We start from the raw sequence: 21,432 nt of genomic DNA, 5'->3' as shown, positions 1-21,432 counted from the left end.
CCCCATTAAGGCCGTTTCTATAGGTGACCCCCCCCTTAAGACCTTTCCATAAGGAGCATCTTGTACCCAAAGAAATCCCCAGAGAACAGCCACCCCAGAGTCAGGACCCAGCACGACGCTGCCCCAAAATGCAGTTTTCTTTAAAAAAAAAAAAAAAAAAAAAAACCCTCTCTCCTTCTCCAGCAGCAGAAAATAACCATAATTTGCTCCGGAGCCTGAAAATAATGATTTCTAAACGTTTTTGCCTTGCAGGCTGACATCCAGGCGGCTCCGGAGGACACCAGGCGTGAGTGCCAGCACTGCCCCCCCACCCCCCCCGGGGGGGTGTTTTAGGGTCCGGGGGGGGTGCCAGACCCCCCCACCACAGGGGGCTGGAGCAGTGGGGGCTTCCTGGGTGGTGGGGGACCCCCCGTGCCAAGCTGGACCCACGTCACTGGGGTGGTTTGATGTTGGGGGGGTGGGTTTGGTGGCCCCAAAATTGATGGCTCCTGGCGCTGGAGTCACTGGGGTGTGTTGGGAAATACCAGGTACCCCCCCAAAAAATCAACCTCCCCCCTCTGTCTCAGGGCTCTACAAGGAATATAAGATGCTCAAGCAGCAGAGAGAGGGGGGGGATCCCTCCCCTCTCAGCCCCTCCTGCCAAGAGACAGCCCAGGAGACCCCAACCACGGAGCAGGTACCGGAGAAATGCCCCCCCCCAACCCCCCAACACCTTCACCCTGGGGTTTTTTTTCCCCAAGAGCCTCGAATCCTCGAGGGCTTTGGGGTGTTGGTGCTTTGTTACTGCAGACTGAGCTCTTTTCATCCTCCCTTTTTATAAAATGAGGTGTTTTTTTCCACCTAAGCAAGGAAAATTGTCAAATTAGCAGCATATGACGCCTGGTTTAGGTTGGTGAAATGGATAAATCACCCCAAAAAGAGCCTACAAGGGCACCGTGGGGGTGGGAAATCAAACTTCTCCTGGCTCCCTGACGTCGTTTTAACCAGCCTCTTAACGAGGAAGTGGGCAACGTGGCTCTGTCTCAGGGCTCTACAAGGAATATAAGATGCTCAAGCAGCAGAGAGAGGGGGGGGATCCCTCCCCTCTCAGCCCCTCCTGCCAAGAGACAGCCCAGGAGACCCCAACCACGGAGCAGGTACCGGAGAAATTCCCCCCCCAACCCCCCAACACCTTCACTCTGTACTTTTTTCCCCAGGATCCTCAAATCCTCAAGGGATTTGGGGTGATGGTGCTTTGTTATTGCAGACAGAGCCCTTTTCATCCTCCCTTTTTATAAAACGGGGTGGTTTTTTCCACCTAAACAAGGAAAATTGTCAAATTAGCAGCGTATGATGCCTGGTTTGGGTTGGTGAAATGGATAAATCACCCCAAAAAGAGCCTACAAGGGCACCGTGGGGGTGGGAAATCAAACTTCTCCTGGCTCCCTGCCATCGTTTTAACCAGCCTCTTAATGAGGAAGTGGGCAAGGGGTGGGAAATCAAACTTCTCCTGGCTCCCTGACGTCGTTTTAACCAGCCTCTTAACGAGGAAGTGGGCAACGTGGGTTTACCAAGGGTCAATCGTGTTTGACCAATCTGAGAGCCTTCTGTGACGTTAGAACTGGTTGGTTGGATGAGGGGAGGGCAGCAGATGTCATCTACCTTGACTTCAGCAAGGCTTTTTGACACTGTCTCCCATAACATCCTCGTTGGGAAGGAAGAACCTCATGAGGTTCAACAAGGAAAAGTGTAGGATCCTGCACCTGGGGAAGAAGAATTTTTGGCCTCGATACAGGTTGGGCATGGACCTGCTGGAGACAAGCTCTGAAGAAAAGGGTCTGGGGGTCCTGGTGGGCACCAAAATGACAATGAGCAAGCAGTGTGCTCTTGTGGCCAGGAGGGCCAACGGAATCCTGGGCTGCGTAGGGAAGAGTGTGGCCAGCAGGTCAAGGGAGAAACCTATGGATGAGATCTATCTGGACTTCTCTAAGGTCTTCAACACCATCCCACCACAAGATGATTCAAGGATTGGAGCATCTCCCTGATGAAGAAAGGCTGAGAGAGCTGGGGCTCTTGAGTCTGGAGAAGAGAAGGCTCAGGGGAGACCTTCTCAATGCTGACAAGGATCTCAAGGGTGGGTTGAAGGAGGATGGAGCCACCCTTCTCAGTGGTTCCCAGTGAGAAGACGAGGGGCAACGGGCCCAAGTTGGAACATAGGAGGTTCCACTCAAATATGAGGAAGAAGGCGTTCAAAAGACATATTGATGTGGTGCTGGGAGGTATGGTTTAGTGATGGGGATGCTTCTTGTTTGTTGTGTGGGTGTCTATTTTTGTCAGTTGGGTTGACGGTTGGACAAGATGATCTTTAAGGTCCCTTCCAACCTAGAAGATTCTGGAATTCTGTCCCACTGTCCATGTCTCCATGTTACAGGCTCCAGACTCTGGTTTTTGGGGCGCACACCTGAACCGGCAACCGAAACCCCCCCAGCCGAGCCACCATGGCCGCGCCGTGCTGAAATCCTCAGTGCAATATTATGGGATGAAGCTCAAATCCAACCTGGGAGCTGGTGGAAAGGTCAGGTCACCCCTTTTTTTTTACCCCCTCTGAGAGAGCCAGAGCCCCCCCCCAATCCTCCCCCCGTTATTAGCAGAGGGTGGGATCTGGGGGTGGGGGGCACCCAAAAACGCCAGCGAAGGTCCTCTTTGGTTTGGAGAAGGAGTATGGTGTTTGGTGGACGATCTGACCCCCATCTGTCCTTCCTCCCCCCCCATCTGTCCTCCTCCCCATCCACAGGAGACACCCCTGACCCCCAAAAGGACCCCCACTCCCAGGAGGACCTTGGCCGTCCCCAGACTGCGGACAAATTTGGGGACAAGTGACAAAGCCACGTCCCCAGAGGTGGCGGTGGAGGCATCGCAGGGCGAGGGAGAGGAGCCAGGAGATCTCCTCCTTCCTCCCTCTGTGTCGGGGCTGGCCCCCCTCATCCTCACCATGGGGTTGAAGGCCCCCCCGACGCCAAATAAATTCCAGCAGCTGAAGCAGACGGTGGCACAAAGACTGGGCTCACTGGATCCTGCCTGGCTGAGGAGATGCCAGGGGACATCTGGAGATGAAGAAGGGACAACGCTGGCCCCTGCTCAGGAGCAGAGGGAGGTCGGATGGACCCCCCCGGAGGAGGAAGAGGATGGTGGGGGACCCTCAGTGGGAGATTCCGGGAGGAAAAGGCCACGTGGTGGACACAGCGATGGGGGAGATGGTGTGGTGGTGGCTCCCCCAAAGCTCAGGAGGTGCCACCAAGGCACTGCCAACGGGCTGAAACAGAGCAAGGAGGAAGAAGAGGAGGAGGAAGAGCGCTTGGCAGCCCCAAAGGAGAGCGGGAAAGCCTCAGATCCATCAGAAAACCTCCTGGGGGAGTTTGAGGAGGAGGAGGAGGAGAAGCCCAGACCCACCCGCAAAGCTGTCCCTGCCAGGTAGCTCCTTCCCACTTCCCCATTTTCCTATCCATTTTTATCCATAACGAGCTGTTCTTTCCCCAATTCCTCCTCCTTTGGGTTGTCAGGGATTTTTTGGGGGGGAAGGAATAAGTTTTTTGGGGGGGTGTAGCCTAATTTTCTTATTTAATTATGCCCTGGGTGCCTTTCACCTCCCCGCCAAGTGTCTGCATCGCCTCGAGTTCCGTTTAAGGGATGAAATATTTAAAGATTTCCCTTAAAGCTGTTGATGGGTGACCCCATCGTCCCCCCCCAAAAAACAGGGGGGGCAGGGGGTCCCCAATCACCCTCTCTCCCCCCAGAACAGCTCCGAAGAGAAGCGGCAACTTCGTCAGGCTTAACCTGAAGAGGAAATCCCACGTCCGAGGGCAGGCTCTGCGGGGGAATCGCCTCCGCAGGCAGGTAAAGCAGCACCAAAAAGCCCCCCTTCCTCCCCACCCAACCCATTTCCAGCCAAATTGAAATGAAAACCAGTCCAGGATGAATTTCAGACCCTTCATCTTCGTGCTGTTCTTCAAATTTCCGTAATTTATTGTGTTATTTAATTTATCCTCATTTTTGAGTCGTCCCCAGCTCTGTCGCGGGGGCACAGCTCAGCTCCACGTCCTTCCTGCTGCCACCTGGCTTTTCCCAGGCCTTTTCACCTTCAGCACTGCCACCAAAAAAAAGGATTTTTTAAATATTTCCCCTTTAATTAACATGAAATCCTTCAGGATTGTCTCTGGGGGAGGCGGGAATCGGGCTGGAAGAAAATGGCCTTTCTTTTCAAAGCGTGGTATGTTTGTGCGGCGCTTTGGCAGAGTGAAACTGAGTCAAATGTGATAAAATAGACTTTTATTTTTAAAAAAAACTCTGGGAATAACTGGAGATGGTCCTGACTTCGCAGGTGTGGAAGCAGAAGTGGCAGAAGAAAGCAGAATCCTTCGGAGGAGGTGGTGGATCCATGGAGAGAAGCTCAGACGTTTGCTTTCGGTGCGGCGGGACAGGCCACTGGGCATCCACGTGTCAGGGCCGAGGTAAAGCTCCCAACGTTGGCTTTTTGGGGTTGTTTTAGCTAAAATGTGGGCTGGAAGAGAAAGGGGAGCATCCCCTGGGGCTTCCCCACCTCCTTTGCAGCTTCTCTCCGCTGTTGGTTGAAGGTTTTTTGGGGAAGAGGGTGGAAAGGTGGAGTGGTTTATTCGGTGTGGGTTTAGGTAAAGAAAGGACTTTCTTCTCACCTGCAGAGCCAGCTGCTGGCTCGCTGCTGGAAGAAGGTGGCCATGGTGATGATGAAGAAGAGGAAGAGGAGGCTCCCCTTCCCACACTGGAAGAGGTGGCTCGCAGGACCAACAGCGTTTGCTCGGAGCTCCTCGGTGAGTCCCCCCCATCCCATCTGCCAGCTCCCCTCGCTCTCCACTGGTGGCTGGAGCCAGGATGATCTCCCAAAGAGATGGAATTCTCTCCCTTTTTTTCCCTCCCTCCCACTCTGGGAAGTTTGTTTCTGCTCCCGGGAGGGTTTTCCTGGGATGGAAAGATGCTCTGGGCAGCCTGGGGATGTGTCTCCTCTGGGAATCCCCACCTAAAATCCAAGCGGGCTCATCGTAACCAGCTTCCTGGGGGGTGGAAAAGCTTCCTGGGGGGTGGAAAAGCTTCCTGAGGGTCTCAGCTCCCACTTTTATCCCCGGCAGAGAGTGGAGGAAGCCAAGGGGAAGGATCCCAGAAGATTTTGGAGGTGGTGACTTCCCTGGATGTGCGGAGACCGGCGTACGAGCCGCCCCCCACCCCTGCGCCCATGGAGCCCCTCTACGCCCCGGGGCCGGAGGGGAAGGTGCAAGGTAGGGCTCCCCATGGTGCTCTGAAGGGGGACAGGGGGGGTTGTCCCCTCTGTCCCCCCCTCAACTGAGTGTCCTCCCCCCTGCAGACACCCCGCAGGAGGTTTTTAAGGCTCTTCAGGCTTTGGGCTACAGCTCCTTCCGCCCGGGCCAGGAGGTGGCCGTCATGAGGATCCTCTCAGGTGGGTTGGTTTCTCCCACTTTCTCCATAGGGTTGGGGCTCCCCATGATCCCCACCCACTCGAGGTGACCCAGTTGTCCCCAAACAAAGTCCCCAACCCTTCCTTCCCTCCAGGCCTCTCCACCCTGGTGGTCTTATCGACAGGGATGGGGAAGTCCCTCTGCTACCAGCTCCCTGCTTACCTCTACCACAAGCGCTCCAAGTGCATCACCTTGGTCATCTCCCCATTGGTGTCCTTGATGGATGACCAGGTACTGCTCGCTCCCGTGTCCCTGTTGTCCCTCCCCAACCCCTTCCTTGGACTCTGCTGCTCAATGGGGAGGTGGGTGTCCAAAGGGGGTTCACCAGAGGCCAATGGGTGGGGTGATGGGCTTCCTTTCCAGGTCTCGGGGCTACCACCGTGCCTGAAGGCCTTCTGCATCCACTCCAACATGACCAAAAGCCAATGTTTGGGGTGATGGGCTTCCTTTCCAGGTCTCAGGGCTACCACCATGCCTGAAGGCCGTCTGCATCCACTCCAACATGACCAAAAGCCAACGGGAAGCGGTGATGGAGAAGGTGAGGAACCAGATGGAGGGTCCAAACTCTCCGGTGAAAATCAACGGGGGGGTCCCAATGCAGCCACGTGATCCCAGTAAGGCCAGTGCCACCTCCCAGTCAATCCATTCCCTTGGGACAGCGGATAAATCGCTGGTCTCGGGGCTACCACCGTGCCTGAAGGCCGTCTGCATCCACTCCAATATGACCAAAAGCCAACGGGAAGCAGTGATGGAGAAGGTGAGGAACCAAAGGGAGGGTCCAAACTCTCTGGTGAAAATCAACAGGGGGGTCCCAGTGCAGCCACGCGATCCCAGCAAGGCCAGTGCCACCTCCCAGTCAACCCATTCCCTTGGGACAGCGGATAAAGCGCCCCTTTTTTGCCGTTTTTCTCCCCGATGCGGCGCAGGTTCGGCAGGGGGAGGTGCAGGTGCTTCTCTTGTCCCCCGAGGCCTTGGTTGGTGGAAGTGGATCAGGATTTGGCTACTTGCCCTCCGCCGATCGCTTGCCCCCCGTGGCCTTCGCCTGCATCGACGAAGCTCACTGCCTCTCCGAGTGGTCCCACAATTTCCGACCCTGCTACCTGCGGCTCTGCAAGGTACGAGGAGGAGGAGGGTGGTGGGAAGAAAACAGTAGACAAGGGGCAACCTCTGGATATGATCCGGGCTACCACCGTGCCTGAAGGCCTTCTGCATCCACTCCAACATGACCAAAAGCCAATGTTTGGGGTGATGGGCTTCCTTTCCAGGTCTCAGGGCTACCACCATGCCTGAAGGCCGTCTGCATCCACTCCAACATGACCAAAAGCCAACGGGAAGCGGTGATGGAGAAGGTGAGGAACCAGATGGAGGGTCCAAACTCTCCGGTGAAAATCAACGGGGGGGTCCCAATGCAGCCACGTGATCCCAGTAAGGCCAGTGCCACCTCCCAGTCAATCCATTCCCTTGGGACAGCGGATAAATCGCTCCTTTTTTGCCGTTTTTCTCCCCGATGCGGCGCAGGTTCGGCAGGGGGAGGTGCAGGTGCTTCTCTTGTCCCCCGAGGCCTTGGTTGGTGGAAGTGGATCAGGATTTGGCTACTTGCCCTCCGCCGATCGCTTGCCCCCCGTGGCCTTCGCCTGCATCGACGAAGCTCACTGCCTCTCCGAGTGGTCCCACAATTTCCGACCCTGCTACCTGCGGCTCTGCAAGGTACGAGGAGGAGGAGGGTGGTGGGAAGAAAACAGTAGACAAGGGGCAACCTCTGGATATGATCCATCTGGATTTCTGTAAGGCCTTGGACACGGTCCCCCACAACATCCTGATTGCCAAATTGGAGGGGTACGGATTTGATGGGTGGACTGTTCAGTGGAGAAGGAACTGGCTGGATGGTGGCATCCAGAGGGTGGTACTCAATGGCTCAAAGTCCAGATGGAGACCAGTCACAAGTGGTGTTCCTCAAGGGTCCGTACTGGGGCCGGTGCTGTTTAACATTTTTATCAATGACATAGACAGGGAGATTAAAGGCACCATCAGCAAGTTTGGGGACGACACCAAGCTGTGTGGTGTTGTGGATACACCAGAGGGACGGGATGTCATCCAAAAGGACCTGGCCAGGCTGGAGAGGTGGGCCCAGGTGAACCTCATGAGGTTCAACAAGAGCAAATGCAAGGTTCTGCACCTGGGCTGGAACAATCCTCACCACCAATACAAACTGGGGGGTGAGGGATTGGAAAGCAGCCCTGAGGAAAGGGACTTGGGGGTGCTGGTGGAGGAGAAGCTGGACATGAGCAGGCAGTGGGCAGCTGCAGCCCAGAAGGTCAATCCCATCCTGGGCTGCATCAAAAGCTGCGTTGCCAGCAGGTCCAGAGAGGGGATTCTGCCACTTTACTCTGCTCTGGTGAGACCTCACCTGGAGTATTGTGTGCAGGTCTGGAGCCCTCAATATAAGAAGGACATGGACCTGATGGAGAGGGTCCAGAGGAGGGCCACAAGGATGATCAGGGGGATGGAGCACCTCTGCTACGAGGACAGGCTGAGGGAGCTGGGGTTGTTCAGCCTGGAGAAGAGGAGGCTCCGGGGAGACCTAATAGCAGCCTTCCAGTACCTGAAGGGGGCCTACAGGAAGGCTGGGGAGAGCCTGTTTAGAAAGGCCTGCAGTGACAGGACGAGGGGCAATGGCTTCAAGCTGGAGGGGAACAGATTTAGACTGGAGATGAGGAGAGGGTTCTTCACTGTGAGGGTGGTGGAGCACTGGAACAGGTTGCCCAGGGAGGTGGTTGAGGCCCCATCCCTGGAGATATTCAAGGAGAGGTCTGGTGAGGCCTGATGAGGCCCGACGAGGCCCTGGGCCACCTGGTCTAGTTGGGGGTGTCCCTGCTGACTGCGGGGGGGTCGGACTAGATGGCCTTTGGGGGTCCCTTCCGGCCTGGGCAATTCTATGATAAAACCCCATCCCGAGGGAACCCAGCGAGGAGGGAGGTCAGAATTCCCTCTTTTTTTTGACCCCCCCTGGCTTCTTCTCGGCAGGTTCTCCGGGATCGTCTGGGCGTGAGGTGCTTCCTGGGGCTGACAGCCACGGCCACCATGGCCACGGCCCGGGACGTGGCCCATCACCTGGGCATCCCGGCGGAGGAAGGGATAGCTGTGCGCTCCGCCGCCGTCCCCCCAAACCTCCGCCTCTCCGTCTCCATGGACAGGGACAGGGATCAGGTGAGGACCGGGATGAGCCCCGGATAAATCGGATTTAACGCCCCGGCGATGGATTCGGGGTGGATCTTGGAGGGAAGACTCTTCCCCCTCTTTTGGGGTGGATCTTGGAGGGAAGACTTCCCTTCTTTTGGGGTGGATCTTGGAGGGAGGACTCCCCCTATTTGGGATGGATCTTGGAGGAAAGAATCCCCCCCTTCTTTTGGGAAGGAAGACCCCCCTCTTTTGGGGTGGGTCTTGGAGGGAAGACCCCCCTTTTTTGGGGTGGGTCTTGGAGGGAATACCCCCCTCTTTTGGGGTGGATCTTGGAGGGAAGCCCTTTTTTGGGGGAGGACTTTCACCCCCTTTCTCTGCCCCCAGGCCCTCGTCTCCCTCCTGCAAGGGGAACGTTTTGGCTGCTTGGATTCCATCATCATCTACTGCACGAGGAGGGAGGAGACGACGCGGATCGCGGCCCTCATCCGGACCTGTCTCCAAGGAATTCTGCTCAAGGAACCTTCCAGAACCGAAGAGCCAGGGCAGGATGGTGCCCAAAAGAAGAAAACGAAGGGTAAGGGGCACGACTTCCTTCTCAAAAAAACCCACGAGCCTAAAAATGTCCCAAATCCACACTGGGAATGGAGAATCCCTAAGGAATGAGCCATGTTTTGTGGGATTCTCCATAGAGGTGTCTCCATCAGCCACAGGTTTATCTCCTCCTGCCGGCATCGCAGGCTTTAAAACTCCTTTGATTTTTCTAGGGACGCCCAATAACGACAGATTGCTTATTAATTATCATTAACAAGGCTTGACGTTGGGTTTAGTGTGTGGGGAACCTTCATTTTCCATCTTTCCAGTTTTTTTTCTTCCCAAACCTGGTGATTTGGGGTCTTTATTCTCCTTCCAAACCCACCACGTGGATCCACGGCCGAGCTGGAAGCATTTGGCCCCAGGGATCCTCTTTCCCCCCACACACACCTTCCCCCCTCCCAGTTTGTTTGCCCAAACTGGGCCAGTTCCTGCCATCCCGTTCCCAAACCAGCCGGGGCTTAACGACTTTTGGCAGCTAACGAGGAGCACACACCCCTTCACCGGGGAGAAACGGCCCCTCTCCTGCCCTCAGCGTGCCCTAATTTCTCTAATTTCTCCCCAGGCGGGGTTTGCCACTCATTTCCATCCCTCATTTCATTAGCAGCCACGCTTTTGATGATGAAAATCACTAATTAAGCACCGTCAAGCCTCTCTCCCTCCTATTTTTTGGGTTTTTTTTGGTTTTTTCTCCTATTTTTTGGGTTTTTTTGTTTTTTTCTCCTATTTTTTGGTTTGTTTTTTTTTCCCCCAGCAAAGAGTGGCCGCCGGCCGCTGAAGTGGATCGCCGACGCTTACCACGCCGGCCTCTCGGCCGCCGAACGCCGCCGGGTCCAGAAGGCTTTCATGAGTGGCCAACTCCGCCTGGTGGTGGCCACCGTGGCTTTTGGCATGGGCTTGGACAAGCCCGACGTCCGGGGCGTCGTTCATTACAACATGCCCAAAAATTTCGAGAGTTACGTGCAAGAAATCGGCCGGGCCGGGCGAGACGGTGAACCTGCTCATTGCCATCTCTTCCTAGACCCGGAGGTAACCCTTCCCACCTAAATTTTGGGTTGGGGAGGGGGGGTTTCTCCTAAATTTTTGGGGGGATTTTCCTCACCGTTCACCTCGTCTTCCCCCAGGGTGGGGATCTCCACGAGCTGCGGCGTCACATTTACGGCGACACGGTGGATTTTTTCACCATCAAGAAGCTGGTGCAGAAGGTTTTTTCTCCTTGCAAGTGCCTGGAGCTTCACCAGAAAAGCCAGGACGTCGTCAAGGTGAGGAAGAGATCGAGGACCCCTCTCTGGTGGCTTTCCCAGCTTCTTAACTCGTTAATTAACGAGCTAATGTGGTAGGAAAGGCTTTGATTGTTGGGTGGCCACCTCGGGGAGGTTCAATGGGTTGAGGGAAGTCTGGGGAGCAACGGAGCTGGGGGTGAGGTGAGCCGTGGTGTAGGATCTGACCAGGAACGGGGTTGGGATGTCCCCAAGAAGGACCTCTAAGCGATGACGTGTCCCTCACCAGGGCTCTGAGGTGGTGGATGCCCAGATGGCCGAGCTCTTGGAGAAAGAGGAGAAGGAGGAGGAGAAAGAGGAGGAGGAGGATGGTGGGGAAGCAGAGCGGGTGTGCTACAAGCACGAGCGAGCCATCCCCGTCCAACAAACGGTGGAGTCCTTGGATGTACGGGAGGAAGGTGAGGAAGAACAGGGGGAGGAGCAGCCCCAGCGAGGCCGAAGGAGGTGATGAAGGAGATGGGGATCGTTCCCCGCTCCAGGATCCTCCCATCTCTCCTCTCCCCCAGGGATTGAGACCCTCCTGTGCTACCTGGAGCTGCACCCACGACGTTGGTTGGAGCTCCTGCCCCACACCTACTCCTCCTGCCGCCTGATGTGCTACGGGGGACCCCGGCAGCTCCGGGCTGTGGCACGGAGGTTAGAAACCACACCATGGGGACACCAGTGTCACCACCACGGCATCCCCTGTGCCAGAGGACACCACCCTGTGGTGTGATCTCCGCTGGGTGGGAGCCCCAGGGTGGTTGGAGGGTCAAAATGAAGCTCCAAGCCACGGTGGCAATGGGTTTCTGGTGTCTCCTGCCCTCAGTTGTCCCCCTGTCGCCGTGTTCCTGGCCCGGGAGCGTCTGGCAGGGAGGGATCATGGTGACACCAGCTCCTTGGAGTTTGACGTGGTCTCCTTGAGCGATTCCATGGGGTGGGAAGTGCCGCTGGTGAAACGTGCCCTGCGCCAGCTCCAGTGGGATCCAAAGCTGCGTCAAGGTACCGGGTTCCTTGGGGTGGAGAAGTTCTTCCTATGCACCAGCAGCTGGCCACGTCTTGGTGGACGCCAGGTCTTGGTGGGCCCCAATGTCTTGGTGGACGCCAGGTCTTGGTGGGCCCCAATGTCTTGGTGGACGCCAGGTTTTGGTGGGCCCCAACGTCTTGGTGGACGCCAGGTCTTGGTGGACACCATCTCAACCAGCTCTTGGTGCCTTCAGGTGGCCACAAGGAAGGGAAGAGCGGGGTCCTGGTGGAGTTTGCAGACTTGTCCTTCCACCTGCGGGCCTACGGTGACCTCAGTGACCAGGAGCTGGACACCGTCTGCGACTTCCTCTACCAAAGGGTGGTGGCCCGGGAGAAGACAGCTCTTGGCCAACTCCGTGCCTGCTTCCGGGCCTTCCAGAGGTGAGAAAGCCACCCAACCCTTGTGTGGTGGCCCCTAGGGTTGCCCACCCTCCCATCCCTCCCAGTTTTGGGTACTGGGATGGGAGGAGGTTGACTCTGGGGGGGTGCAGCGTGGCCTTCCAGACCTGCCACCCTCACCCTGAGGACGAGGAAGAGGAGAGGAGCTCCCGCCTGAAGGCTCTGCTCAAGGACTACTTCGAGAAGGAGTCCCCTGAGCGTGGCTGCGAGGAGGAAGAGGAGCAGGAGGAAGATCTCAACGCCGTTAAAGTGAGCAAACCCACTTTTATGGGGAGCTCCTTCGGGCTCTGACCCTCAGCCGGTGTTTCTGGTCCACGGCAGCTCCGGTTTGGACCAGGGATGGGTTTGAGGATGAGGAAGAGGAAGGGACACGACCTTCCTCACCACCTCCTTTCCCTTTGGCAGGAGTGGGAGAGCCAGATCCGCGCCGACGTCCGCCATTTCCTCGCCATCCGCCAGGACGAGAAGTTCTCCGGCAGAGCCGTGGCCAGGATCTTCCACGGCATTGGTGAGAAGAAAGGTGGCTTCTCTGTCACCTTCCTGTCACCATCTTTGTCCCCTTCTTCCTGACCAGGTGGCATCTCTGCCCTCTCCCCCCCCCGCAGGCAGCCCCTGTTTCCCTGCCCAGATTTACGGCCGCGACCGCCGCTTCTGGAGGAAATATCTCCACTTGGACTTCCACCGCCTCGCCCGCTTGGCCACCCAGGAGATCCTGGCCAGCAGGTGAGGGACACTCAACGGTGCCACACGGGACGTCACCATGGGACCTCACCACCCCTGGGGTCACTCCACCTTCCTGCGCTGCTTTTCCCTGGTGTTTTTTTTTAATCTGGATTTTATTATGGAATTAATAAAGGGAAATGACCTTTTTTTTTTAATTCTACCTGCGCCTGAGGGGTGAATGGTGGGGGGATGTCCATCTCCGTGGGCGAATTAATAAAGGGAAATGACCTTTTTTTTTAATTCTACCTGCGCCTGTCGGGGGGGAATGGTGGGGGGATGTCCACCACCGTGGGTTGTCACCAGGAGGGTGACAGGGGACATCACCATGCCTGGTGAGCTGTGACCAACCCCGGGACGGGCGGGCGCCGCCGCGGTTCGCGCCGCCCCAGCGAGCACAGGGTGACATCGAGGAGCTGGAGCCACCCCTCCCAGTCCCCTTTTCCACCCAAAACTGGGTGCTCCACCCCCAGCACCCACCTCTTGAGGACACCCAAGTGAAGGTAAAGCCTTCCTCCCCTCCTTCCCCTCCCAAAAAAAGACCACCCGGTTTGGGTTTTGCCACTGCTTTTGGAGAATTGGAGAATTGGAAACTGGTTTCCAACTGGGAGAGAACTTCACGCCCCAGTTTCCTCCTGGCGCTGGTGCTTCCTCCCACCTCCCCGCTGCCAAAACTCCTTTTAATCATTAACTGGTGGCACTGGGTGCCCGTCCCCGAGGGACGCCGGTGCCACGCAGCCTCCTTCATCCCTCCTCCTCCTCCTTCTCCTCCATCCCTGGAGGAAACCCAAGGGCTGGCCACAGCGCCAAAGGTTTTCCTCCTCATCCTCTTCCCTTTAGGTTTTCCTGTTGAGGAGGTGGTGAGGGACCGCTGGTGGCCGGAGGGGACAGTGGGGACGTGCCAGTGTGTGTCCTGGTAAGCACTGGTGGTGAGACTGGGGGGAGCTGGTGGGCTTAGGACACTCTCCAGAGAGTGGGTTGGGACTGGGACTCCCCGTGGTGGGTCCCTTCTCCCCATGGTTGGATCCTTCTCCCCGTGGTTGGTCCCCTCTCCCCATGGTTGGTCCCCTCTCCCCATGGTGGAACCCTTCTCCCCGTGGGTGGTCCCCTCTCCCCGTGGTTGGACCCCTCTCCCCGTGGTGGGAACCTTCTCCCCATGGTTGGATCATCTCCCCGTGGTGGGTCCCTTCTCCCCGTGGTGGGTCCCTTCTCCCCGTGGTTGATCCCTTCTCCCCATGGTTGGACCCCTCTCCCTGTGATGGGTCCCCTCTCCCCGTGGTTGGGCCCTTCTCCCCGTGGTGGGACCCTTCTCCCCGTGGTGGGACCCTTCTCCCCGTGGTGGGGACCTTCTCCCCATGGTTGGATCCTTCTCCCCATGGTGGGACCCTTTTCCCCGTGGTTGGATCCTTCTCCCTATGGTTGGTCCCTTCTCCCCGTGGTGGGACCCTTCTCCCCGTGGTGGGGACCTTCTCCCCATGGTTGGATCCTTCTCCCCATGGTGGGACCCTTTTCCCCGTGGTTGGATCCTTCTCCCTATGGTTGGTCCCCTCTCCCCGTGGTGGGACCCTTCTCCCCGTGGTTGGTCCCTTCTCCCCATGGTGGGACCCCTCTCCCCGTGGTTGGGGCCCTTCTCCCCGTGGTTGATCCCTTCTCCCCATGGTTGGACCCCTCTCCCCGTGATGGGTCCCCTCTCCCCGTGGTTGGGACCTTCTCCCCGTGGTTGGGCCCCTTCTCCCCGTGGTTGGGCCCCTCTCCCCGTGGTGGGACCCTTCTCCCCATGGTGGGACCCTTCTCCCCAGGGATCAGGGTGGTCCCCACCCGCTGTTGTCCCCACACCATGGCCCTGCCCTGGGCTCTGCTGCTTCTCAGCGAGGTCCTGGTGCAGGATGCCACCACCCAGAGCTGCCTCATCCCACCAGCTGGTGAGTCCCAACCTTTCCTTGCCCATGGCACCACCCACCAGGCCGTTCCTGGTGGGATGAAGCCTCGCCGGGAGGCCACGGTGATGGGTTTCCATATCTTTGGTAGCTTATAACGCGGCGTTGGGGCGCCCGGCCAGCCAGTCCTCCCTCTTCCCCAACATCAGCATCGCTGCCAACGCGGTGGACGGCAACCGGGACGGCGTTTGGCACCACGGCTCCTGTTCCCGCACCCTGAGGGAGAGGGAACCCTGGTGGAACGTGGACCTGGGCGGTCACCGCGCCGTGGCCGCCGTGGTGGTGAAGAACCGGCAGGATTGTTGCTGGGAACGGCTACGGGGAGCCCAGGTCCACGTCGGGGACGCGCCGGCCGAGCGCGGGAGGGACAACCCCATGTGAGCCCAAAAGGTGGTGGGATCTTGAAGGGGTTGTCACCATCCCACGGTGTCCTGAAGCCCGTTCCTTCCTCCCCATCAGCTGCGGCGTCATCACGGACGCCGGTCCTGGGTCCCTCAGCACCATCTGCTGCCACGGGCTTCAAGGACGCTACGTCTCCATCCTCATCCCCGGGCGGGAGGACACCTTGGTGCTGTGTGAGGTGGAGGTGGTACTTCAGGGCTGCGTCCCGCTGCCTGGAGGTGAGTGTGGAGGTCACCATGGGGTGGGAGGAGAAGAAGGTGGCGAGGTGGCAACCATACTCTCTCTACCACCATTCTCAGCCCCCAACGTGGCCCGGGGACGCGCCGTCGTCCAGTCGTCCACCCGCAACGCCATGGGCCTGGTGGCCAACGCCGTGGACGGCACCGCCGACTCCTGCGCCCACACCGAGAAGGAGCTGGAGCCCTGGTGGCGCGTGGACCTGGGCCACCGGCACGTGGTCTACGCCGTGGCCATCACCAACCGCCGCGACTGCTGCTGGGAGAACCTCCTCGGAGCCCAGGTCCACGTCGGGGACTCTTTGGCCGACCGTGGCAAGCGTAACCCCGTGTGAGTGGGGTCCCCGTGGGAGTGGACGTCCCCAACCCCTTTTGAGGGACTTTCCTAGACCTTGATGGTTCCCTCCTGGCAGCTGTGGGGCCATCTTGGACACCGGCCCCGGTGCCACCACCATCCTCTGCTGCAACGGGCTGCCCGGTCGCTACGTCTCCGTCATCGTCCCCGGCCGGGAGGAATTCCTCGTCCTCTGTGAGGTGGAGGTGACAGTGCAGAGCTGTGTCCCACCACCTGGAGGTAAGGACACCAAAAGAACCACCCTCGGGCAAGGAGCTGGCACGTGCCAGGTGGCCACCAAGAAGTGGTGACCTCCCCGAGGCCCATAGGGGTGATTTGGTCCCTGCAGAGCTGGGGGAAACGGGACATGGGGGACAGGGGTGTCACACGGGCCCCCAAGCTGGTGGGACACGGTGTGGGGATGGAGGGATGGAGAGGGGACAGTCCCCAGTACCAGCTCTGTGTCTGGTGGCCACCAACAAGTGGTGGCCTCCCCAGGCCCCATAAGGGAGGGAAACAGGGGATATGGGGGACAGGGGTGTCACATGTGTCCCCGGGGACAGGGGTGTCACATGTGTCCCCAAGCTGGTGGGACATGGTGTGGGGGACCTGAGGGATGGAGGGGGGACAGTCCCCAGTGCCACCTCTGTGTCTGGTGGCCACCAAGTGGTGGCCTCCCCAAGCCCCATAGGGGTGATTTGGTCCCTGTAGAGCTGAGGGAAATGGGACACGGGGGACAGGGGTGTCACACGTGTCCCCATGCTGGTGGGACACGGTGTGGGGGACTTGAGGGATGGAGGGGGGACAGTCCCCAGTGCCAGCTCTGTGTCTGGTGGCCACCAACAAGTGGTGGCCTCCCCAAGCCCCATAGGGGAGGGAAATGGGGGATATGGGGGACAGGGGTGTCACACGTGTCCCCAAGCTGGTGGGACACGGTGTGGGGAACTTGAGGGATGGAGAGGGGACAGTCCCCAGTGCCAGCTCTGTGTCTGGTGGCCACCAACAAGTTGTGGCCTCCACAAGCCCCATAGGGGTGATTTGGTCTCTGTAGAGCTGAGGGAAATGGGACATGGGGGACAGGGGTGTCACATGTGTCCCCAAGCTGGTGGGACACGGTGTGGGGGACTTGAGGGATGGAGAGGGGACAGTCCCCAGTGCCAGCTCTGTGTCTGGTGGCCACCAACAAGTGGTGGCCTCCCCAAGCCCCATAGGGGAGGGAAATGGGGGATATGGGGGACAGGGGTGTCACACGTGTCCCTAAGCTGGTGGGACACGGTGTGGGGAACTTGAGGGATGGAGAGGGGACAGTCCCCAGTGCCAGCTTTGTGTCTGATGGCCACCAACAAGTGGTCACCTCCCCAAGCCCCATAGGGGTGATTTGGTCCCTGCAGAGCTGAGGGAAACAGGGGACATGGGGGACAGGGGTGTCACACGTGTCCCTGAGGTGGTGGCACGTCGGTGTGCCAGGATGTGGCATGGGGGTGCTGGAGGGATGGGGGGAGGACAGTCCCCAGTGCCATCTCCGTGTCTGTGGGGTGATGCCCATCCCTGGATCATCACCCAGAGCCGGTGTCACCATCGCCGGGTCATCACCCAGAGGTGGTGCCACCATCCCCTGGTGTCCCCCAGCCCAAAACCTGGCCCTGCGACGCCCGGTGGCCCAGTCCTCCACCGCCGGCCAAGCTGGTAGCGCCATCAACGCCGTGGATGGCAACTGGCACCACGGCTCCTGCTCCCAAACCACGAGGGAACCGGAGCCGTGGTGGATGGTGGACCTGGGCCGGCGTCACGTGGTGGCGGCCGTGGTGGTGAGGAACCGCTTGGACTGTTGCTGGCACCGCTTGAAGGGCGCCCGCGTCCACCTCGGGGACTCCCTCGCTGGCCACGGCACCAACAACCCCCTGTGAGTGCCACCACCCTGGCCACCATGGTCCACCACCATGGTCCACCACCATGGTCCACCACGGCTGCTTTGGTGCTTGCTTATCCTCCTCCTCCTCCTCCTTCTCCTTCTCTTCCTTTTCCTCCTCCTCCTCCTCCTCCTCCTCCTCCTCCTCCTCCGGCAGATGTGGCACCATCACAGACACCGGTCCTGGTTCCACCAGCACCATCTGCTGCCGTGGGTTGCGTGGCCGCTACGTCACCATCACCGTCCCCGGCCGGGAGGAACGGCTGAGCCTGTGTGAGGTGGAGGTGGTGGAGCAGGGCTGTGCCGCGCTGCCCGGCGGTGCGTGGGATGAGGGGATGGACACAAACACACCAGAAGGTGGTTTTGGGGACACATCACCCCCAACACGCTTGTCCCCGCAGCCCAGAACGTGGCCTTGGGCCGCCCGGCCACCCAGTCCTCCGTCTTGGATGCCACCAGTGGTGCCACCAACGCCGTGGATGGCAACCGGGATGGCAACTGGGAGCACGGTTCCTGTGCCCACACCCTGGAGGAGCCGGAGCCGTGGTGGCGCGTGGATCTCGGCCGCCGGCACGTGGTCTACGCCGTGGTGGTGAAGAACCGCCGGGACTGCTGCTGGGAGAGCCTGAAGGGTGCCCAGGTCCACATCGGAGACTCCTTGGTCGACCGTGGTCGCCGCAACCCCGTGTGAGCTCAACACCTGCTACCACCACCATGGGTGGAGACCTCCTCGTCATCCTTCTCCTCCTCGTCATCCTTCTCCTCCTTGTCGTCATCATCCTCCTTGTCATCCTTCTCTTCCTCCTCATTGTCCTCCTCCTTCTCTTCCTCCTCGTCGTCCTCCTCCTCCTTCTCTTCCTCATCGTCGTCCTCCTCCTCCTTCTCTTCCTCCTCGTCTTCCTTGTCGTTCTTCTCCTTCTTCTTCTGGTTGTCCTCCTCCTTCTCTTCCTCCTCGTTGTCCTCCTCCTCCTTCTCCTTGTCGTCATTCTTCTCCTTCTTCTTCTGGTTGTCCTCCTCCTTCTCTTCCTCCTCGTTGTCCTCCTCCTCCTTCTCCTTGTCGTCGTTCTTCTCCTTCTTCTCCTCCTTGTCATCGTCTTTCTCCTCCTCCTCGTCATCCTCCTCCTCCTCCTCCTCATCGTCTTCGTCCTTCTCCTTCTCCTCGTCATCCTTCTCCTCCTCCTCCTCCTCATCGTCTTCGTCCTTCTCCTCCTCGACCTTCTCCTTCTCATCCTTCTTCTTCCTCCCAGCAGCTGTGGCATCATCACGGACGCCGGCCCCGGTTCCCTCAGCACCATCTGCTGCCACGGCCTTCGTGGTCGCTACGTCTCCATCCTCATCCCCGACCGGGAGGACACCTTGGTGCTGTGTGAAGTGGAGGTGATCCGCCAAGGCTGCGCCCCGCTACCTGGAGGTGAGCCACCATGGGGATCTCCCCACTCCCATCATCTCCACGGCCACCCTGTCCCTCCACCCAAGTTGTCACCTGGTGGTGTCCACAGCCCCCAACGTGGCACGGGAGCAACGGGCAACGCAATCCTCCACCTCCAACGGTTCCGGGGTGGCCTCCAAAGCGGTGGACGGCAACCGGGACGGCGTTTTCCACCACGGCTCCTGCAGCCACACGCGGAGGGAGAGGGAACCCTGGTGGAACGTGGACCTGGGCGGTCACCGCGCCGTGGCCGCCGTGGTGGTGAAGAACCGGCAGGATTGTTGCTGGGAACGGCTACGGGGAGCCCAGGTCCACGTCGGGGACGCGCCGGCCGAGCGCGGGAGGGACAACCCCATGTGAGCCCAAAAGGTGGTGGGATCTTGGAGGGGTTGTCACCATCCCACGGTGTCCTGAACCCCGTTCCTTCCTCCCCATCAGCTGTGGTGTCATCACGGACGCCGGTCCTGGGTCCCTCAGCACCATCTGCTGCCACGGGCTTCAAGGACGCTACGTCACCGTCACCATCCCCGGGCGGGAGGAGCAGTTGGCTCTCTGCGAGGTGGAGGTCTACGGTGTTGTCCCCGAGCTCTGAGGGGACAGCACTGGTCCCCTGGGCCACCCCTCCTTGTCCCCATCCCCTCCCTGCCAGCCTTGGCCCATGGGATGGTGGCCCTTCTCCATGTCCACCTCCTGGGGTGGAGGGTGGCACAGGAGACTGTTTCCAACCCCTGGTGGAGCCAAGAAGGACATGGGTGGTCCCATGGATGTCCTCATGAGCGTCCTCATTGGTGTCCCCAATGCCTGGGGTCTTCAGGGGCCAAGATCCCCAACCCCATGGCACATTTTATGGGGCCACCTCAAGTTGGGGTGGGCTCATTGCTCCCAGGACCAGGCAGAAGTGTCCCCCCTGGGACAAGGGGAGGGGAGGAATGTCCTAAAGCCACCCTTGTGTCACCAGGGCTCAGCTATGGGGTGTCAGCCAGGATCTGGCCCCACCGTGGGGTCTTCTCCAAGCTGGATGGGGTGGCCTGGGGCTCCCCGGCGTCGTGGTCGCGCCAATAAACATTGTCATGGTCCCCATCTGCCATTTGTGATGTTCCTTGGGGTGTCACCACCCATGTCCCCCTCCTCCCCGACCCCACAGCCCCCCCCGGGGACACCGCGGTGGTGGGTTCCAGCAGAGAGGTGGCCTCAGGAGAACTGGTGCAGGAAGGTGGTGTAGAATTGGGTGAGGGTCAGCAGGATCTGCTCCAGCGTCGCAGCCGGTGGCAACAGGGACAGCCTGGGGGGAGAGGGGACAATTTTTTGGAGGGGGGGGGGGATGGACAGGGAGATGGGGATGAGCTCATGGAAATGGAGATTGGGGATGGGGTGACATCTGTACAGGTGTGGGGACAAGGATGGGATGGGGCAGGGAGGACTCAGGACAACATGATGGAGTGTCTCCAACCCCCCAACTCTGACCCCCAACCTCCCCCCAGCCCCACTTACACGAGGTGGTGGGTGCCCTCCATCTGCCCAAACTCGCTCCCCGGGGCCACCACCATCCCCGTCGCCTCCTGTAGCTTCTGGCAGAAGAAGACATCGGGCTCCAGGCCCAGCTCCTGGGGACAAGGGATGGGACAATCACCCTGTGCCATGGGGGGGGACACTGTCCCCAAGGTGTCCCCAGGATGCCCCAGACCTCAGGGTTTGCCACCCTCCCATGGTGTCCCATGTCCTTGGAATGGCTCATGTCCCCAGAATGCCCTGTACTACCATGGTGTCCCATCTCCCATGGTGTCCCATGTCCCCAAGATGTCCCATGTCCCCAGGATGGCCTGTGCTCCCATGGAGTCCCATGGTGTCCCATGTCCCCAAGACGCCCCACACCACAGGGTTCCCCACCCTCCCAGACTGTCCCACATCCCCAGGATGGCTCCTGTCCCCAACATGCCCCATGCTCTGCCTTGACCCAAGTGCCCAAGATGTCCCATGTCCCCAGGATGGCCCATGCTCCCATGATGGCCCATGTCCCGTGGTGTCCCATGTCCCCAGGATGCCCCACACCACAGGGTTCCCCACCCTCCCAGACTGTCCCACGTCCCCAGGATGTCTCCTGTCCCCAGGATGCCCCATGCTCTGGTTTGTCCCAAGTCCCCAAGATGTCCCACGCCCTCACCATGCCCTGTGCTGCCATGGTGTCCCACCACCCATGCTGTCCCACGTCCCCACGTCCCCAGGATGTCTCCTGTCCCCATCCTGCCCCACTCCCCAGGTCCCCCCACCACCTCCCCGGCCCCCTGGGGCTCACCCGGGCCTGGCGCTGGGCGCGGGGCGGGAGCTGGATGCGGGGGAAGGCGCGGGCACCCCCCTGGAGTGGGGGGCAGTGGATGCCGGGGGCCCGGCCCAGCACCTCCTGCACCAACCGGGCGTTGTGGGCCAGGTCCTGGAGCAGCCCCTGCCTCTGCTGGGGGGAGAGGGGGCTGAGCTGGGGGGTGGGATGGGATGGGGATGATGGGGATGGGGATGATGGGGATGGGGATGG

General features: G+C 59.5%; 3 protein-coding genes across 3 annotated transcripts in view; 2 read left to right on the top strand and 1 right to left on the bottom strand.

Moving 5' to 3' along the window:
- RECQL4 (RecQ helicase-like 4) overlaps positions 1 to 14,580 on the top strand; it is a 14,983-nt gene extending 403 nt beyond the window's left edge. Inside the window, exons 2-27 of the mRNA XM_014956106.1 lie at positions 253 to 286; positions 567 to 689; positions 1,027 to 1,136; positions 2,411 to 2,554; positions 2,774 to 3,450; positions 3,774 to 3,873; positions 4,358 to 4,487; positions 4,695 to 4,823; positions 5,139 to 5,285; positions 5,372 to 5,464; positions 5,578 to 5,714; positions 5,938 to 6,021; positions 6,410 to 6,598; positions 8,508 to 8,690; positions 9,048 to 9,237; positions 10,009 to 10,283; positions 10,379 to 10,516; positions 10,764 to 10,932; positions 11,041 to 11,170; positions 11,343 to 11,515; positions 11,734 to 11,920; positions 12,031 to 12,187; positions 12,344 to 12,446; positions 12,544 to 12,661; positions 13,499 to 13,574; positions 14,458 to 14,580. Coding sequence (XP_014811592.1) covers positions 253 to 286; positions 567 to 689; positions 1,027 to 1,136; positions 2,411 to 2,554; positions 2,774 to 3,450; positions 3,774 to 3,873; positions 4,358 to 4,487; positions 4,695 to 4,823; positions 5,139 to 5,285; positions 5,372 to 5,464; positions 5,578 to 5,714; positions 5,938 to 6,021; positions 6,410 to 6,598; positions 8,508 to 8,690; positions 9,048 to 9,237; positions 10,009 to 10,283; positions 10,379 to 10,516; positions 10,764 to 10,932; positions 11,041 to 11,170; positions 11,343 to 11,515; positions 11,734 to 11,920; positions 12,031 to 12,187; positions 12,344 to 12,446; positions 12,544 to 12,661; positions 13,499 to 13,511 — 3,933 coding nt within the window. The 3' untranslated portion in view covers positions 13,512 to 13,574; positions 14,458 to 14,580. The remainder of the gene's footprint in view (positions 1 to 252; positions 287 to 566; positions 690 to 1,026; positions 1,137 to 2,410; positions 2,555 to 2,773; positions 3,451 to 3,773; positions 3,874 to 4,357; positions 4,488 to 4,694; positions 4,824 to 5,138; positions 5,286 to 5,371; positions 5,465 to 5,577; positions 5,715 to 5,937; positions 6,022 to 6,409; positions 6,599 to 8,507; positions 8,691 to 9,047; positions 9,238 to 10,008; positions 10,284 to 10,378; positions 10,517 to 10,763; positions 10,933 to 11,040; positions 11,171 to 11,342; positions 11,516 to 11,733; positions 11,921 to 12,030; positions 12,188 to 12,343; positions 12,447 to 12,543; positions 12,662 to 13,498; positions 13,575 to 14,457) is intronic.
- Positions 14,496 to 19,994, top strand: LOC106896272. Its single transcript, XM_014956104.1, has 9 exons — positions 14,496 to 14,580; positions 14,669 to 14,972; positions 15,055 to 15,564; positions 15,647 to 15,807; positions 17,197 to 17,470; positions 17,634 to 17,794; positions 17,878 to 18,163; positions 18,727 to 19,261; positions 19,344 to 19,994. Exons 1-9 carry the CDS (start codon positions 14,496 to 14,498, stop codon positions 19,965 to 19,967), a joined length of 2,940 nt encoding a protein of 979 aa, XP_014811590.1. The 3' UTR covers positions 19,968 to 19,994.
- Positions 19,995 to 20,054: 60 nt separating this feature from the next.
- The window catches only part of LOC106896271 (alanine aminotransferase 1-like), a 5,224-nt gene continuing 3,846 nt past the window's right edge, over positions 20,055 to 21,432 (bottom strand). The window contains exons 6-8 of the mRNA XM_014956103.1: positions 21,199 to 21,351; positions 20,397 to 20,509; positions 20,055 to 20,187 (exon numbers count right to left, since the gene is read on the bottom strand). Coding sequence (XP_014811589.1) covers positions 20,097 to 20,187; positions 20,397 to 20,509; positions 21,199 to 21,351 — 357 coding nt within the window. The 3' untranslated portion in view covers positions 20,055 to 20,096. The remainder of the gene's footprint in view (positions 20,188 to 20,396; positions 20,510 to 21,198; positions 21,352 to 21,432) is intronic.

The sequence above is a fragment of the Calidris pugnax genome, unplaced genomic scaffold, assembly GCF_001431845.1.
Source record: "Calidris pugnax isolate Ruff unplaced genomic scaffold, ASM143184v1 scaffold310, whole genome shotgun sequence".
In the NCBI taxonomy this organism is placed as follows: Eukaryota; Metazoa; Chordata; class Aves; order Charadriiformes; family Scolopacidae; genus Calidris; species Calidris pugnax.
This window is presented reverse-complemented; position numbering and strand designations above follow the sequence as displayed.

Bases quoted from the DNA above. Each gene is read 5' to 3' on its own strand.
- LOC106896272 (XM_014956104.1), top strand. From the start codon at position 14,496: ATGGCCCTGCCCTGGGCTCTGCTGCTTCTCAGCGAGGTCCTGGTGCAG. The intron at 15,808-17,196 runs GTAAGGACACCA...GGTGTCCCCCAG, and splicing joins CTGTGTCCCACCACCTGGAG to CCCAAAACCTGGCCCTGCGA. The intron at 17,795-17,877 runs GTGCGTGGGATG...TTGTCCCCGCAG, and splicing joins CTGTGCCGCGCTGCCCGGCG to CCCAGAACGTGGCCTTGGGC.